The 19420-nt window shown below is 43.3% G+C and overlaps 1 protein-coding gene and 1 long non-coding RNA gene across 11 annotated transcripts in view; one reads left to right on the top strand and one right to left on the bottom strand.

Moving 5' to 3' along the window:
- The window catches only part of LOC123835154 (uncharacterized), a 49100-nt gene extending 44436 nt beyond the window's left edge, over nt 1-4664 (top strand). Inside the window, exons 3-5 of the long non-coding RNA XR_010406696.1 lie at nt 2223-2409; nt 3258-3439; nt 3987-4664. This is a non-coding gene — a long non-coding RNA (uncharacterized LOC123835154). The remainder of the gene's footprint in view (nt 1-2222; nt 2410-3257; nt 3440-3986) is intronic.
- The window catches only part of PRKAG2 (protein kinase AMP-activated non-catalytic subunit gamma 2), a 258642-nt gene that overhangs the window by 12230 nt on the left and 226992 nt on the right, over nt 1-19420 (bottom strand). For 8 of the 10 annotated variants that reach the window (XM_045864016.3, XM_064575712.1, XM_045864017.3 and 5 more), the window contains 5 exons: nt 14076-14157; nt 12927-12985; nt 4682-4727; nt 3012-3066; nt 1890-2016 (listed from right to left, as the gene is read on the bottom strand). In XM_045864016.3, the coding sequence (XP_045719972.1) occupies nt 1890-2016; nt 3012-3066; nt 4682-4727; nt 12927-12985; nt 14076-14157 (369 nt within the window). The remainder of the gene's footprint in view (nt 1-1889; nt 2017-3011; nt 3067-4681; nt 4728-12926; nt 12986-14075; nt 14158-19420) is intronic. The other 2 variants (XM_054505148.2, XM_064575711.1) reach the window with 1 other exon arrangement.

Here is a 19420-nt window from a genome sequence, read left to right as displayed (position 1 = left end):
ATTTAATTACCATATTGGCCCAAATGTAAGGCGGTACTGGCAGAAGCACCTCCTCTACTCTTTATGAAGAGAAAACACCAAGGCCTGTCTCCAGCTGATACTCCTCGTCCGCAGGGGCGCAGCCTCGAAAACGGGCTGGACTCGACCTCGTCACACCTGGGAGACCTGGGGCGGGTTTAACCCTCTGAGCCAGGCACCTCCGAGCTGAGGGGCAGCAGGGGGAGGGAGGCCACGAGAGGCCGCGGGGCGGAAACCACTCTGCCATGTGCCCGCGGTGACCTGCAAAGTCGTTCCACCTCGCAGTTTCACCACCTATAAAATGGGATTAATCAATATACCTACCTGAGAGGGCAGAGGCGAGGATTAGCCGTATCTTGGGAAGTGCTTAGGACAGTAGCTGCCCCGTCATCAATGCATAAGAGTATGTAGCTCTGACAATTAATGTTATTTTACAATGCTTACTCTGAGGGGCTGAAAGCCTGTGGGCCCTGAATACACGGCCCCAGCCTGGGTCCCGTCCAGCCTGGACACCGAGGTGGCGGCCCGAGCAGCGCACAGGCCTGCGCACAACAGAGGTGACGTCTGTCCAGCCATCTCCACACGTCCCTAACTATCCCCGACACGGTCTCTCCACTAAACTGTGTGCTTTTCAGTAAACTTCCTACCGTCTTTCTTAGCATTTATTTAACCACGGAGAGTGTTAGTTTTACCCGTAAACTACTAAAATATAGGACTGGCTTGATGGACATGGGATTCCTCCCACTTACTAAACCCCCTGTGGTTCTGCCTGCAAAATGGAAGCAGAGCCCCAGGAGGAGGAGCCTTGGCTCCTTTGCATCACCCCAGAATGCGAGTTTATTTCCGTAACTGAAGCTGTGTGGAAGGAAATGGGAAAGCTAATGTGATGTAGATTTTTAATGTCTATTAAGTTCTTTCGAAAAATGATTTCATGGGGCAGCTGGGTGGCTCAGTAGGTTAAGCATCTGACCTGTGATTTCGGCTCAGGTCATGATCTCAGGGGTGTGAGATGGAGCCCTGCGTTGGGCTCTGCACTCAGTGTGGAGCCTGCTTAGGATTCTCTCTCTCCTTCTCCCTCTGTCCTCCTTTCTCTCTAAAATAAATAAAATCTTTAAAAAAAAAATAACTTCATGTGATCTCTTCTGAAGCAGGAATGAGGCCTCCTACTGGTCACAGCTGACCAACTACTTCTAACCTCAAACTCAGTGCATGTAACCCAAAGGAAAAAAATTAAAGTCCTCTTGTAAAAACTCTGGTCCTTCTGAGCCTCTTTTAATACTGACCAAAGAGGTCAATATTATGGATGATTATGAAGACATCTCATTCCAAATACAGTTGAAAAAACCTACAGATAACACAGCCCGAATTTGGACCAACATGGTACTCTCTTGCCAAAATTTTATTTGCTTTGTGTTTTTCTATCACAGCAATTTATAATTAGATAATCCTGGGGACAGTATTTTTTGAATGTTTCCAAAACCATGATACCAATAAAGCATCATAAGGCAGTTTGCTATAAATACTGGCTCAATTTATCTTACACAGCACTTTCTTAGACTGACTTGCAAATTGCTTTACTGCCCTCATACTTTAAGTGATAAAATATTCTAATTTAAATAGAGAATTCCAAGTGTTTTTATAATTTTGATACTTGCACTGAAAGGCGATTGCTTTTTAATTGGAATCAACTTGAAGAATGTACAATTTAAATAGAACTAAGTTGAGAAATTGCAGCTGAGAAACGGAGACCTCCTAACAATCCCAATTCCAAAATTAATGTCTCCTACTGAGGTGATAGGAGCCAACTTACTTGAAGTAAATTAGTTAAAGTAGATGCAACTACATCTTTAGAAACACTAAAAACTACTTACAAAAAGCTGGAGGAACTTGAGGATTCTTTTGTGGGTAAGTATATAAAGTGCATTCCCACTGATAGGGTCAATAACTGGCAATCTGTGGATTTTATTTTTGATCAACGAGTATACAGCGTCGAAGAGGCTGCGGGAAAAGCCATCAGAGTTGTTAGGAGGCTTTAAAGAGAGATGTAAAACGCTCTGGACCACCCCTGCTTTAGAAGCATTTGCAGTGTTTTTACATCATAGCTTATAATAAAAGGTTGACTTGACTTAAAACCGTGTTTTGGAAAAGTTTTAAACTGGCTATCTCAGCAAATGTTTTGATTTTTTGGTCTGTGTTAATGGCAGATACAAGAGCCAGCTCCAGATCGCTAGAAGTTTCTAGCAGTGCGTTTAACGCTGCTGTTCGAGGGACGGCAGCGGTGAGCCCCTGGGACCGCTAACGGACACCAGCAGCGTCAGGGAGCTGTGGACCGTGCCCCGCACTGGGGCCGACCTCGTGCGGCCCACTCCGGGACCGCCAACCAGGAGACCGGTGCGTTTACCTGGTTGTTTGGAAATAAACTACTAAAAATCAGTATTCCACTTTTTCTCATTCGTGCTTAGAGTTTGAAGAACATTTTCATACAATGTGGAAATGTATCAGAGCTGTCCCAGAAGGCCTGGATCACAACGTATGTGCTAGAGCGCTACTGAGGGGCGGCGCGTTCTTCCGACCGCCTCTGGACCAATGTCTAACGGAGATTGCCCTTCAACATCAGGGCACATTAGAGCCCCTGGGGGCGGGGGGGGGGGGGGGGCTGCTGTAATGCACATTCCTGGGCACTACTCTCCAGAGGCCACCGAGCAGGTCGGACGTGGAGCCCAGGCATGGGCAGAATTAACAAGCTCCCCAGAGGGTTTGTACGGCAGGTGATCAGGATTTTAAAACTGTTTAGTATGACCATCTTCCCAGCCTCTTATCAATCCTTTGGGCAAACAATGGCTGAGTCTATGGTCTCTAAATTTATTAAGTTTAATATATGAAATAAAGAAGGCTGTCCCCTATCTAGATTAAAAAAAAAAATCCATCAATCATGGAAACAAAACGAGAATCTGAATGAATGTTTTTAAAGGAGAAAAACTTGACACGTTTACCTTGCGTCTGGAGATATATTCACTAAAGGCTTAAATGTTTCTTGTAAATAAAGCTCTGTTTTTATAGAAAGAAAATATACAATTAGTAACACATTTGCCGTTTGCAATTATTACATAAATTTCTCTTCAGTTTACAGATAACAATTAGAAGGATTAAAAACCGAAATCAAATAAATCTACTTTACCTAACACTACTGTATAAATTATAGTTAGGACTATTTTAAACAACTTATAAACTGTTTTCAGGATGTTGCCATTGTGGAAAAATTAAATATTTGAAAACAGTATTACAATAGATGTTTTAAGGAGAAGAAAAGTCAAGCAATTGGACGGAAAAAGCAGTACCAGCAGAGGTCACTAGAATGCTACCAAATTACTATCACCCTCCGGAGATGAAGCGCTCATGAAATCCTTTAAAACTAATTTTCGTAAGTTTTAACAAACTTTGTTCTTTAAGCGTTCTTAAGTTTTATTTTACCAAACTAATGCTCAAAATCTGTATCTTGGGGATCTTTGTAGTCTATAGAAATTATCTTTCTAAAGATCCACTGTAATTGCCTTGCTGAGGTTTCTCTACAGAAAGCATTCAAGAATATCTTGACATTACCATTATTACTTCCGAATACCATGTAATATCAAATTGTAAATATACAATATAAATATAAATCTTGGTCTTACATTACTTATGTAGAATTTGATAAGAAGTATCTCTCTTGGTGTTAAGTTATATATTCATAATAGGCAGTGCTAAGATACAGATTTCATGTTGACCGAGTTTGTTTGGTTTGACTTAATAAAGCCATTAGAAATCAACTATATCATTCGATGAAACTTACAGGTCAAAGGGAATTAAAAGAGCCCCTAGCCCTTTAGAGAATTCTAATGGACGTTCAGATTTCACAGCTGCCACTCACAAAGACTGCTTATCATTCCAAGCAGATTTTCCATTTTTAATTAATGTTTTTCTGTCTACAGGTCCCTCCGTTTCTGTGCAGGCTTTTCTCTGAGACCCCTACACAAGCCCTCTCCCAACGTCCATCAGACTGCGTTCCTCAGTGACTCCCACCCCGTCCAATCCACCCCCCCCCCGCCACCGATCCAGCATGATGGGTCTAAGAACAATCACACAGTCGTAGAATGAGAATTTAAAAAGTAGCTCCATTTCAGAAAAGATCCTGTGATTTTAAAGGGTTATTTTTTCATGTGATTTATCCAAATCTTCCAGTTTAAAGTTCATTTGTTCTGTGTTTCTCCATAATTTGTAAAGAAATAATTATTAAATTTAAGAACAGATCCTTGCTTTTGTTAGTTGTAGGGGGCATTCCCCTGCTGCATTTTCTATATAGAGACATGTCTGCGGGCAAGGACAGCCACACTCAGAAGTGAGTGGTGACTCCACTGGGGGCAGCGGCTGGGGCCCAGGCGAGCTCATTCGTCCTTATGTCCCAGCCTTAGCATACAGACTCGCTGTAGGTTCTCCATAAATGTCCATTCAACAGAATGGATCGTATTTATAATAGTATGGTACACTACTGAGATTAAAATAGGAATGTTTTAATCATGTAGTTTATTAAGCAGAGAGAGAAGGATCCATGAAGTTAAAACATTTTACACATTAAGAACATTTTTTTCCTGATATTAAAAGATTTTTAACGCCCAATTGTGCTTACCCCTCCATGTTTCAATCTTATGTTCCTCTAATTCATAAATCTGTACCTGCAAATGAGAAAAATTCTTATTTACAAATGTTAACATATACTACATAAGAAAAATTACTTCATAACTACTGCAGAGTCCCATAATTCAGCAGGTGGAAACAAGATAATTCAGAAATACTGGAAATATAAAATGCTCTACATTTCTTTGAAGATAAATGTTTTCTAAATTTAAAACATAATTCAGGCACCTGGCCGGCTCAGTCAGTGGTGCGTGTGACTCTTTTGCTCAGGGTTTTGAGTTTGCGTCCCACGCTGGGTGTAGAGTTACTTTAAAAATAAAAAATCTTTTTTTTTTTTAAAAAAAAATTTTTTTTTTTATTCATTTATCTGAGAGAGAATGGGAGACAGAGAGCATGAGAGGGGGAGGATCAGAGGGAGAAGCAGACTCCCCGCCGAGCAGGGAGTCCGATGCGGGACTCAATCCCGGGACTCCAGGATCATGACCTGAGCCAAAGGCAGTCGCTTAACCAACTGAGCCACCCAGGCGCCCCTAAAATTAAAAAATCTTAAAAAAAAATAAACTAGTTATAATATTTTTATTATTTTAATATGAAAATTTCTGATACACTTAAATTTTAAAACATAAATGGACATATATACCCATTCCTTCTTTTTAAGGATACAGAAAATTTTTAGCAACTCTAGTTTAAAGGACAAAGGGTTAAACTGTGCTAAGGAGAGATAGAGGAGAATTTACAACCAACACCAGAAATACAATTATAAGAGGACATTATGGGCAATTATATGCCAACAAATTAGGCAATCTGGAAGAAATGGATACATTCCTAGAAACATATAAACTACCAAAACTGAAACAGGAAGAAATAGAAAACCTGAACAGACCCATAACCAGCAAAGAAATTGAAGCAGTCATCAAAAACCTCCCAACAAACAAGAGTCCAGGGCCAGATGGCGTCCCAGGGGAATTCTACCAAACATTTAAAGGAGAATTAACACCTGTTCTTCTGAAACGGTTTCAAAAAATAGAAGTGGAAGGAAAACTTCCAAACTCATTCTATGAGGTCAGCATTACCTTGATCTCAAAACCAAAGACCCCAGTAAAAAGGAGAATTACAGACCAATATCCCTGATTGAACACGGATGCAAAAATTCTTACCAAAATACTAGCCCATAGGATCCAACAGTACATTAAAAGGATTATTCACCACGGCCAAGTGGGATTTATCCCTGGGCTGCAAGGGTGGTTCAACATCCACCAATCAATCAACGTGATACAATACATTAACAAAAGAAAGAACAAGAATCATATGATCCTCTCAATAGATGCAGAAAAAGCATTTGACAAAGTACAGCATCCTTTCTTGATCAAAACTCTTCAGAGTATAGGGATAGAGGGTACATACCTCAATATCATAAAAGCCATATACGAAAAACCCACAGCGAATATCATTCTCAATGGGGAAAAACGGAGAGCTTTCCCCCTAAGGTCAGGAACATGATGGGGATGTCTACCCTCACCACGGCTATTCAACATAGTACTGGAAGTCCTCGCCTCAGCAATCAGACAACAAAAAGAACTAAAAGGCATCTAAATTGGCAAAGAAATAGTCAAACTTTCACTCTTCTGAGACGACATGATCCTCTATGTAGAAAACCCAAAAGGCTCCACCAAGAAACTGCTAGCACTGATAGGGGAATTCAGCAAAGTCATAGGATATAAAATCAATGCACAGAAGTCAGTGGCATTTCTATACACTAACAATAAAGCAGAAGAAACAGAAATCAAGGAATCGATCCCATTTACAATTGCTCCAAAAACCATTAAGATACCTAGGAAAACCTAACCAAAGAGGTAAAGGATCTGTACTCTGAAAACTACAGAACACTCATGAAAGAAACTCAGGAAGACACAAAGAAATGGAAAAATATTCCATGCTCATGGACTGGAAGAACAGATATTGTTAAAATGTCTATGCTACCCAAAGCAATGTATACATCCAGTGCAATACCTATCAAAATACCATGAGTATTTTTCACAGAGCTGGAACAAACAATCCTAAAATTTGTATGGAACCAGAAAAGACCCCGAATAGCTAAAGGAATGTTGAAAAAGAAAAGCAAAGCTGGCGGCATCCCAATTCCGGACTTCCAGCTCTATTACAAAGCTGTCATCATCAAGACAGTATGGTGCTGACATGAAAACAGACACATAGATCAATGGAATAGAATAGAGAGCCCAGAAATGGACCCTTAACTCTATGGTCAACTAATCTTCAACAAAGCAGGAAAGAATGTCCAATGGAAAAAAGACAGTCTCTTCAACAAATGGTGTTGGGTAAATTGGACAGCCACATGCAGAAGAATGAAACTGCACCATTTCCTTACACCACACAAAAATAGACTCAAAATGGATGAAAGACCTCAGTGTGAGACAGGAATCCATCAAAATCCTAGAGGAGAACACAGGCAGCAACCTCTTCGACCTCAGCCGCAGCAACTTCTTGCTAGACACATCTCTAAAGGCAAGGGAAGCAAGGGTAGAAACGAACTACCGGGACTTCATCAAGATAAATAGCTTTTGCACAGCAAAGGAAATAGTCAACAAAACTAAAAGGCAACCCACAGAATGGGAGAAGATATTTGCAAATGACATATCAGATAAAGGGCTAGTATCCAAAATCTATAAAGAACTTATCAAGCTTAACACCCAAAGAACAAAGAATCCAATCAAGAAATGGACAGAAGACATGAACAGACATTTCTCCAGAGAAGACATCCAAATGGCCAACAGACACATGAAAAAGTGCTCAACATCACTCATCATCAGGGAAATACAAATCAAAACCACAAAGAGATACCACCTCACACTGGTCAGAATGGCTAAAATTAACAAGACAGGAAATGACAAATGTTGGCGAGGATGTGGAGAAAGGGGAACCCTCCTACACTGTTGGTGGGAATGCAAGCTGGTGCAGCCACTCTGGAAAACAGTATGGAGGTTCCCCCAAAACTTAAAAATACAGTTACCCTATGACCCAGCAATTGCACTACTGGGTATTTACCCCAAAGACACAGATGTAGTGAAAAGAAGGCCCATATGCACCCCAATGTTCATAGCAGCTATGTCTGCAATAGCCAAACTATGGAAAGAGCCCAGATGTCCACTGACAGATGAATGGGTAAAGAAGATGTGGTGTGTGCGTGTGTGTGTATATATATGTGTGTATGTATATATATATATTCCTCAGCCATCAAAAAAATAATGAAATCTTGCCATTTACAATGACGTGGATGGAACTAGAGGGTATTATGCTAAGCGAAATAAGAGAAAGACAAATACCATATGATTTCACTCATATGTGGAATTTAAGAAACAAAACAGATGAACCTAGGGGAAGGGAAGGAAAAATAAGATAAAGACAGAGGGAGGCAAACCATAAGTGACTCTTAAATATATGTAACAAACAGGCTTGCTGGAGTGGAGGTGGGTGGGGAGATGGGGTAACTGGGTGATGGGCATTAAGGAGGGCACATGATGTGATGAGCACTGGTTGCTATACGCAACTTATGAAATACTGAATTCTACCCCTGAAACTAGTAATACAATATATGTTAACTAAATTGAATTTAAATAAAGAATAAAAAAAATTTCCATTTCCATTTTGTGGAAAACCAGCCATAGAAAATTTTACAAAGACCCTCCAAAATCTTTCAAGTGGGAGCTCCCAATCTCACTGAAAATTCAATAGGAATAAGGTTTGAAAGTAAGACTGGAGATCACCCAAGGAAGAATTAGCACATGTACGATCAACGACACTAGAACCGGAAAGATGAACACAGGGTCAGAGACCTGTGGGATGGCCTGATACACATGGAACTGAAGTCCCAGGGGAGAAAGAATGAGACAGAGAAAAACATCTGAAGGAACAGCAGTCAAAAACTTCCCAAATTAGGTGAAGAGCGAACCTAGAAGATCATGGAAACGTAGCATACCTGGAGCAGGATACACACAAGGAAAACCAGACGCAGGCGTGTGGCCGCTAGCGCTGAAACCGAAGGAAAGAGACAGTCTTGAACCAGAAGCGGACTATCCAGAGGACAGAAAGATAAACCTTTCTATTGACTTCTGATCCTAAGCAGTGGGAGGCCAAAGGACAATGAAATGACATCTTCAAAGTGTTAAAAACAACTGTTAACTCAGTTTCTATAAAACAGCAAAAGTGTTCTCCAGGCACGAGGATGACATCAGGACATTGTCAGATGAACAAGAACCAAGATGGTTGGTCACAAGAGAACTGGACGGCGTGGCCCAGACGGGAGCTCCTCGGACCGCGGGCGCCGGGGTGGGGGGGGTGGTGCACACACCACAGGCAGCGGCGAGAGACGGCACCTCAGCATAAAAACTATGAATGCTTTTTCTTTCTACTCTTCATTTTGTTTAAAACAAAAATAAGGGCAGATTAAATGGAACTACATTTTATGTAAAAAGCTCAGTATTAGCTCCAAATAGATTGTGTGAAGTGAAAGCGGACTCTGAAATTCTTACCGCAACCAGAACGGTACAGCGCGGAGAGGTATGGGAAATACCAGTGGCGCTCTGCCAGCCACGACGGAGGGGACAGGGCTACACTAGTCTCCGGCTGCAGACAACTAGAAAATGGGGGGAAATATGTGCAAGAGCAGTTCTCAGACGTTGGGCAATCAGCAGGGCAGGACTGCCACGCCCGGGAGAAGGCACGCAAACAAACTGAGCCCACGATCACCACCTCTCTCTCTCGAGACTGTGGCCCAGTTGGGGCACGACACTCCTGCTGAGTTAGAGAGACAGAAATCAAAGTCTGGGCAGATGGAGCCAAGTGGAATTTGTGGGCAGAAAACCAGACAGGAGGAGCTGTCCAGAACAAGAAGAGAAGGCGGCGCTGAGATCTCCTTGCGTTTTTGACTGAATACTAAGCAGGTGTGCCCGGGGTGAAAGGACAGGAGGCCAGGCCAAGACTCAGAATGGAAGACATTGCGTCTTGACTAGGCAGAATGGAAAGTCCTCGCTAAACCACCAAGGAATTCCACGGAGATCCCAGAAGTAACAGAACTGAACCAAAGATTAACACTCTAACAAAGCTTAAAAACTGGCCCCCCAATATAAGCATTTGAAAAGATGCTCATCATCATTAGCCATCGGGGAAATGCAAATCAGACCCACAATTGAATAGCACCTCACACCTGTCAGAACAGCTAGAATCAAAAAGACAAGAAATAGTGTTGGCGAAGATGTGGAGCAAAGGGGACCCTTGTGCACTGTTGTGAGAATGAAAGTTGGTGCAGCTGCTGTGGAAAACAGTATGGACTTTCCTCAAAGAATTAAAAACAGGGGCGCCTGGGTGGCTCAGTTGGTTAAGCGTCTTCCTTTGGCTCGGGTCATGATCTCAGGGTCCTAGGCTGCAGCATGATTTACAATAGCCAAGATAAGGAAGCAACCCAAGTGTCCACTGATAGATGATTGAACAAATGCACACACACACACACACACACACAGGAATATCAGTCATAAAAAAGAATGGAATCTTGCCATTTAAATGTGGCAATGTGGATGGACCTAGAGGGAATTATGCTAAGTGAAGTAAGTCAAACAGAGAAAGACAAATACTAAAGGATTTCACCTAATGTAGAATCTAAAAAACAAACAAGTAACAGAAATATACTCATAGATACAGAGAATAAACTGATGGTCGCCAGAGGAGAATGGGGTGAAGGGACAAGAGAAACAGGTGAAGAGGACCAAGAGGTACAGACTTCTAGTTATAAAATGAGTAAGTCATAGGGGCGCCTGGGTGGCTCAGTCATTAAGTGTCTGCCTTCAGCTCAGGTCATGATCCCAGGGTCCTGGGATCGAGTCCCACATGGGGGGATGGAGTCCCACATTGGGCTCCCTGCTCAGCAGGAAGCCCGCTTCTCCCTCTCCCACTCCCCGCTTGTGTTCCTGCTCTCGCTGTCTCCCTCTCTGTCAAATAAATAAAATCTTTAAAAATAAAATAAGTCACGGGGATATAAATAAAACTGTAACTTTGTATGGTGACAGATGGTAACTAGACCTATTATGCTAATCAGTTTGTAATGTATAAAAATATTGAATCACTATGTTGTATGCGTGAAACTAATATAATATTGTATGTCAATTATAACTTAATAAAAAAAGAATTTGGACTGTATATTTAGACAACTGCTTTTATAGAAATTTTGATTTAATTAGCTACTGCTGAGATTTTTATTTTATTATTTTAAGACTTGTTTTAGAGAGAGCGTGTTTGCAAGGGTGGGGAGGGGCAGAGGGAGAGAGGGTCTCAAGCAGACTCCCCACTGAGCGCAGAGCCCCACGTGGGCTGAATCCCACAACCCTGAGATCATGAGCTGAAACCAAGAGTCAGACACTTAACTGAGCCACCCAGGTGCCCCTTGCTGAGATTTTTAATAGGGGTTTAGCTGCATTTTATCAAAATATATCCAGTTATTGGGGCGCCTGGGTGGCTCAGTCGTTAAGCGTCTGCCTTTGGCTCAGGTCATGGTCCCAGGGTCCTGCGATCGAGCCCCGCATTGGGCTCCCTGCTCCACGGGAAGCCTGCTTCTCCCTCTCCCACTCCCCCTGCTTGTGTTCCCTCTCTCGCTGTGTCTCTGTCAAATAAATAAATAAATAAATAAAAATCTTAAAAAAATATATATCCAGTTAATAATCATATTTGTGTTGATTTTGCTAGTTCAAAAGCAGACATACGATCATTATAAAGAAAACCAATATTCACCTGCATTGGTAGTATTTAAGAAATCAGATACCTCATGTAAAATAAATATGGGATACATACAAAGTCTTTGGTAAAACTTAATTCTAAGAGTATCCTTTTTTTTTTTAAGATTTTATTTATTTGACAGAGAGAGAGAGCACAAGTAGGTAGAGAGGCAGGCAGAGGGAGAGGGAGAAGCAGGCTCCCCGCTGAACAGGGAGCCCGATGTGGGACTCGATCCCAGGACCCTAGGATCACGACCTGAGCCTAAGGCAGCCGCTTAACCAACTGAGCCACCCAGGCGCCCCTAAGAGTATCTTTTTTAAAAATAGATTTTATTTATTTATTTGAGAGAGAGTGAGAGAGCGCACCAGCAGGGGGGAGGGGGAGAGGGAGAGGGAGAAGCAGACTCCTCACTGAGCAGGGAGCTCGATATGGGACTTGATCCCAGGATTCTAGGATCATGACCTGAGCCCATGGCAGATGCTTAACCGACTGAGCCACCCAGGTGCCCCCTAAGAGTATCTCTTATGTTTTTACTTTCTCATTTTATACAGGAATTTAATTATTGGGCAATATTAACCATTACATGTAAAAAGAATAGTAATTAGATTGTCTTTTACTTTTCAGATACCCAAAATAGTAATAAAGAAAAAAAATTATACAATTCAGTCCTTGCCCACCCTTGCAAAAAACAAAAAACAATCCCCCCCACAAAGCAAGCAACCCCCCAACGAACAAAAACCAAAACCAAAAACCAAACAAGCTGGTAGAATCACAAAAATCATAGTGTTAGATAAAAGGCTTTACGTGGTTCTCAAACTATGCTGCTTTTTTTTTTTTTAAAGATTTTATTTATTTGACATAGAGACACAGCGAGAGAGGGAACACAAGCAGGGGGAGTGGGGGAGGGAGAAGCAGGCTTCCCGCTGAGCAGGGAGCCCGATGCGGGACTCGATCCCAGGACCCTGAGATCATGACCTGAGCCGAAGGCAGACGCTTAACGACTGAGCCACCCAGGCATCCCTCAAACTATGCTCTTATAAAACAGTTGGACCAGGGACCAGGGACCAGGGAGTTCTCCCACTAAAGTAAGCCAGCAGCAGTCTTTTTGTAACTGGCAGAAAAATATCAAAACTGAATTTCTCCAATTTTAAGGTTTACTTCTTTAAAACCACAGAGTACATATGGTTCTCGTGAAAAAAATTAGGGGGTAAGTGCATGAGGTTGCACTCCCAGGGACACAGGCCTGGGAAGATAAGCTCTGTGGCACCGGACCATTCATGGGTCCACGCAGTCACAACACCGCAACACGCCCATAATGTCATAAAGATCATAAATTTAGTGACTGTATATACACTGATGTGCCCTGCCCGTTATATACATACTTGTAAAAATCAACTACCAGCACCACCACCCCTCTACACATATGCATGACCGACATAAGGATTTCTGGCACTTACCATGGGTGACTTATAGTATCTATGTAGTATATTTATGAAATCTGTAATTGTTAGCATTCCTGGAACAAAGAATTATATGTTAAATATAAAACTATGAAAAATTTCACAGGATAAGCAAACCTGGAATATTTTCTAGAAAAGCTTCTAAAACATACTTTAAAGGTATCAAGCACAGTTTAATGTATTATATTATTTAGGACTATTAGTCTGTGAATTATCTACAACAAGCTAAGATAAATTTAGCTGAAATTAAACCTGACAATAAGTACAATGGAATCAACCACAGTATTTGGCAATTCAGTGATAGAAAACTTACTGATTAACATAAAACCTCACAGAAGACTTGCAGCTACATGTAAATAATTTAATATACTTGACAATAAGGTAAGGTATTCCAAAAGCTTTACACACAGGACACTTCCGGGGGCATTTGGATTGTTTCCTGAGAAGCATTCTACAAACGATAGTTCTTTAAGTATTGATTTAACCCCTAGTTATTAAGTGCCTACTATGGGCCAGATTCCAGGGCTACAGAGATGAAGAAGATATGAAACTACTTTGAGGAAACGGTCACCTAAAGCAGGAGGCAGACAAACTGGTAGTTTTAAATCAGCGTAATGCATACTAGGAGAGCCAACATCCGCCACCTACTGTGATCTGTACAATGAGAGATTCTGGAGTTCAGATACTGAGTTACAGGATGTTTCCGATAGGACAGCAATGACTTAGCGCAGGCATCGGTCACGTCTACATGGCTTCATTTGCCTGGTCCACAGAGCAGGGGCTGCCCGCATACACGCGCGCAAAGGCGGCCCACGGTCAGGGCTCAGCACAGCGTCCCCTGCGCACCCTGTTCCCTGGCCTCACGGCAACTGGCAAAGGCAGAGAAGCTCCTTCAGGGAGCCAGAAAGGTACTGAATCAAAAGAAACTGGATAACTAAATAAATATGAAAAAGAAACTCCGTGGCAGCACCTCAGTGTTTTGAATTTGCTAGTGGCCCCACCTGACCCAGACGTAAAAGCCAGAAGTCCTTTAGCCGGGCAGTATGTTTTCGAGGCTGAGTTCCAAACCAGCACCTATTAGGATACCTTGGGCTTTCTGCTTTTAGGTTCCCATTTCAGATTTCTTCCCAGGCCCACACTGCTTACCTACAAAGCTTTGTTTCTTACTCTCCCACAGAGGTGCGGCTCGAACACCATTGGCTACTAAGGCAAAGAAAGCCTTTTTCACCTAAAGACAAACAGGAGAAACAAAAACATCCTTTAAAGTCCATACGTCAGGGGGAAAAATACCTTCAACCAAAATATCCAACCAGATCTTACCAGTTATTTTCAATGTTAAGTTTTATAAGTTTGAGAGGCTAAAGAGAGCTGAATTTATTAACATCGGCAAAAATACTTTTGTATTATAAAGCCTGGAGATTTTTTGAAACTGACACAATGCAATTCACTTCAAAAAATTTTTCATTGTATCTAAAGACTTTGTACACAGAGACTTTATACAGTTAAAACCGTATAAAAGAATTAAACTTCAGTTTAATTTCTCCTGTATGTGGTTGTTAGTTCATTTCAAAACACTGAAGTTATACCAAATGACCTGAAATGAAAATCTGTTTCTCATATGTTCAGTGACAAAACAAACCAGCATCCTTTCTCACTTCCTGGAGGCTGAGAAGAGGTATGAGAGATGCAATAGCCTTGCACACTGGTATCGTCCTAGAGACAAATGTTCAGCGTGTGCCGGAGCCTGTTCAGGGTGCGCTCACATATGGCGTCTCCGTGAGCCCCGGCGACACAGCCCGTCTGGGGCACCACACCAGGTTGCTATGGCACCGGAGGGGGTGGTGTGTGAAAAGCCAAAAGCTCAGTGCTGAAGACGACCCTCTAAATGCCCAGAACAAATAAACACAGGTAAGATGGTTCCCTTTATTAAGAACTGAAGAAATGAAGATTAAAGCAATTCTAAAGTATCACTTAGAGCTGCTCAACAGGCCGATATTGTTTGGTTACAGCAGCTAATGCAAATCATTAGAAAAATACTGGAGCCACAGCGCACACCAAGAATCACGAAAACATTCATACAGTTTGCGCGCTAGCTTTTTCTCTGTTGAATTATGTAGTCATCCGAAATTTTAGGAGTAGGAATCAAAGATGTTCAATGTGGCATTATTTCTAATATTGAAATTGGAAAAATATCTGCCCCCAACAAAAGAAAATGCATTAAGTACTAGATTACCAGTGGGAAAGAAGTATCAAATACTAAAATTAGGAAGACCATGTTGAAGTAAAAGAAAGAAGGCTTATGGCAGTGAAAACCATCGGCTATACAATTATACATTACAATTATATAAAATATGTGTTTAAACGAAAAAGGTCAAAGAGAAGTGAGCAAAAAATTAAATGGTATTAGGAGCTGGGACAGTGATAGTGTGTTTCTTTGAAAAAATTTCAACGTGATATTTTCTTTTTAACTAAGAAAGAAGGTTCTCTCTCCCACTGTATTCCAAACCCCTGCTAACTTAATAATGAAAAGAAATGAGAGAATTACAGGAACCCAGACCTTCCTATCAGACTAGGATTAGTCATTCAGCACCTGTTTATGCCTTTATTACAACACATTTTGCCTTTGTTTGGCAGGAGTTATGTAGGTGCTCAGTTCAGGGATGACGGGTGGGTGAGGAAATCTCGTTAATTATTTTCTATACTTGTCCCAGCCCGGTCCAGCACTGTGTCCTGATGATGTACAAGATCATCGGGAACTCCACCTGTCCGCTGAATGAATGGCACAGGACTGGGAAGAGGCGTAGGGCCATTCAGGTGACATGAGAGAGAAAGAGCAACTTGGTGGCATCCATAAACTGGTCAAATATTTTTTGAACCACAGCATGTATCAAGAACCACGAAAACACTCATGCTGCTCTTGTAACTAAATGGCACCCAGGGATGATGGGCCAATTTGTAAGGTCTGCTATTTCTACCTGGATGATGCTCTGGGAACCCTTGACTGTGGTCCCGGAAAATATTATAAAAGAATATGGGGGAGAAGTCACAGAGAAACAGATTTTAAAACACATTAAATATGAACTCAGCTTGTTTTTCTAAACCGGCTGGAGTAGCAAGGGAGTGGGGGGTATCCTGTAACCCCAAATTACTTATTGTTTTCCCCCAAAAAAGAGATTTAAAATAATTTAGCAAGACCATCCATGACACCCTAAGTGACCACAGCTGTTGAAAACCCATCCCAGAAGGTTGCAAGTCTGCCCAAGATGAAGTAACTACAGCAGCCGTACAAAACATACAGATCACTGAGAGCCCGGCGTGTGCCACGCAAGCAAGATTCGAGAAGCTACAACTCCCCGGAGAAGAGCAGCACGTGATCCGAACGCGATAGTCATTTTGGAATTTTTTGTGGGCATTTTCCAAATCATCTTCAAATAGGTGAATCTCAACAGAAAATTGGAATCTATCAAAAAGAATCAAATACACCCCAGGTGGGTTAAACAGAAACAAGACCACACCTAAGCACACATCACTGACAAGACGCTAAGAATCAAAGGCCAGGAGAAGATCAAGGCAGAGAAAAAAGACACGAAGACACTTTCAAAGCAGCAGCAACCCCACTGACAGCCCAGCAGGGGTCCGTCAGTACATGCTCTCGAATATACGGACTGTTCTTCAGAAACACACAGAAGTGGTGCTTCTCTGGGGATCATTTCCCTGACCAACCTTCACCCGAAAAGCTCTTAAACAGCCCTAACTGCCAGGAGGTGAGTATTCGAGCCTAACAGCCCGTGTAGACAAACCACCGACGGAAGGATGCGCAGCGCTGATTCTCAGTGCGGCAGGTCCACCCCGGGGGACACGCGGGCCACGCCACGGACGCCGGACGCTGACAGGGCGTGCGGCGTCCGTGAATTCTGCTGCAGCCGGAGGGTGGACGGTGGAGGGTGAGAACCCCCCCACTGAGGCAGCAGTCCAATGGCCAAGAGAACGCTAAGAATTTAGCGTGAGAAGAGCCATCACTGCTGCAAGAGAAGGTAAAACAACCCAACACTGAGGAGAACACTTGGAAGTAAAATACCTCCCGCTCCTTCTTTCTTTTTTTAAAGATTTTATTTATTTATTTGAGAGAGAGAATGAGAGAGAGCATGAGAGGGGGAGGGTCAGAGGGAGAAGCAGACTCCCCGCCGAGCAGGGAGCCCGATGCGGGACTCGACCCCGGGACTCCGGGATCACGACCCGAGCCGAAGGCAGCCGCCCAACCGACCGCGCCACCCAGGCGCCCCTCTCCCGCTTCTTTTCAGTGGGTGAATCGCCAGACTCACTAGAAACTTGTGTGGGCTCGGGTCCTTGGCCCTCTCCGCGCCTCGGCGTTCTGAGTTACGACACGGGGCTAACAGGTGATGTTCTCCCCACAGGTGACGAGGCGCACTAACTGGCCTCGAATGTGACGATATTCAGCAGGGCGTCAGCACGAAGAGCCACGAGGAGGACACGCTTTCGTGTCCTAGAGTGACCCAGCCAGAGGCAGACACAGATTCACCGTCCGGACTTCACCCGCCTGCTCCGCTGCATGGCCACACCTCGGGGCGGGAGGCACAGCTCCACGCTCCAAAGGCCCAAGACGGCAACCGGAAGGGACGAGACCCACTTCCGGAGCGTTGGCGCCGCTGACGGCAGCTTCCGGGCCTGGCCACGCCCCCCGGCCGTGACGGAGCCGCTGAAGCTCGGCTTTCTCGACACCACGTGCGTGGAGCTGAAGAGCAACTGCCGACTATACTTAGAAAGTTCTTCACAGTGACAGAAGGCACAGGGTGTTACCAGGGAACCAATAAACAGGATAAAAAGAAGGCTGGCTCAACCCGGCTCCAATCTGCAGGAAAAACTCTTGGGGGATCCTGAGTACCTCTGAAATTTGCTCAAAGTGTTATCAGTTTTAAAATGTACTTTTCAGTAGGATTCTCAAACAACCAAATGTGATAATTAGGTAAGGCAAGATGGAAAATAAAATTTTAATATAGAAATGATTTTTTTAAAACCGTAAGCTCTAAGAGATTCTGGCAGTCTAATGCCAAGTGGAACATCTGTGTTCCAAAATATGGGAATCTGGTTCCTCTGACGCTTCACTGTTCTCTATACAGTTTTACCCTGATTTTCAGTAATTAAGCTGATCGTAGGGCTTTTAAAATTAACGCCGATGAACAGCTAAAGCTCTTGAAAACTACCTAATTTGGTTTCTTACTAAATTTTTACATCAGAGCTTGTCCGGTGGGTTTAACGCTACCTGCAGCATCTCTCCCGTCTCTGTAGCTCTCCACTGCACGAGGAGGGGGCCGGCTTCTTAGGTGAGGTACCCACGACCTCCACGCTCCAGCCCAGCTGACGTGTTGAACTGGTCTGCCCTTTTTTTTTTTTTTTGGCACTTCTATGTCACAAAGTTCCTTCTACTTCACGTGCACTTACCTATTACCATTCTACCTATGAAAACCCAGTTGACCTTTAATTTCTAACTCCACAACCGAAGTTACCCACGTCACTCCAGTCAAGGTTGACATTCCCTTCTCTCTACTCCCACAGTACCTCATTCAGCTCCTGTTACTTTTGGAGTTTCCCTCGTGTCTCCTTAGGCTTAAAAATGGCAAAGTAAACACATTTCTGACACGTTTTCCTGCTGAAAAGTTCCCCCCAAACTACAGGGACAGAAGCTGGAAATGGAATGAACTAGGAGGTCTGTAGGGCAGCAAGCAGATGGAGGGAGGTTAATGAGTGACAGAGCCTTGCTGGGGAGGGGCAAGGTGGGGAGAGAAGCAGACTGACCTCTCCTTGCATGCGGAAGACCCAAGACTGGAGGCCCTGGCAGGGGTGGGGACGGGGCCAGAGACGAACAGGAAGCCTGGTTCAGATCGGGGAATGGCCACAGCCGCCTGCCACCACCCGAGGATCATTTTCTGGACAACCGCCTCGGCAAATACGATGTACAGAGAGATACAAACACCGGGGGCTGCCTACGAAACCGATCAGTGACACCCGGCAAGAAGCCCACTTGTGCATCCACGCACATTGTTCCTGCACACCCTTCATTCCGAATAGGCAGCCCAGATTCACAGCCCCCTGACAAGACCTGGAGCACTGAAGCTGCAGACGCTCCAGCTACGGACACATCTTCCTCGGAGGGACACGGAAACAAAACTTCCCAGAGGTAGAACCAAAGGCAGAGAGAGAAAGAGGCAGGATAGAAATATTAAAGGATCACTTCAGGGAGCCCAAGACGAATCGAAGTCCCAGAGAAAAAAAACAGTAGGAAGAAAATTACTGAAGACGCGACACAAGGAACACAAACCCAAGAGACGTGCACGCCAGGTTCCAAAGGTGCATCATGGGCCCGGCACGAGGAATACAAAGACCACAATGAGGCATGTTAGTCTGAAATTCTGGAGTATCAGATATAAAGAGAAAATCCCAAAAGTTTCAGAGGGGAAAACTCATGTAAAGGT

Source organism: Mirounga angustirostris, unplaced genomic scaffold (assembly GCF_029215605.1).
Source record: "Mirounga angustirostris isolate CCGP_5_RB_7025 unplaced genomic scaffold, mMirAng1.0.hap1 SCAF_12, whole genome shotgun sequence".
Lineage (NCBI taxonomy): Eukaryota > Metazoa > Chordata > Mammalia > Carnivora > Phocidae > Mirounga > Mirounga angustirostris.
Note: the sequence above shows the minus strand (reverse complement) of the source record. Positions and strands in the feature narration are given on the sequence as shown.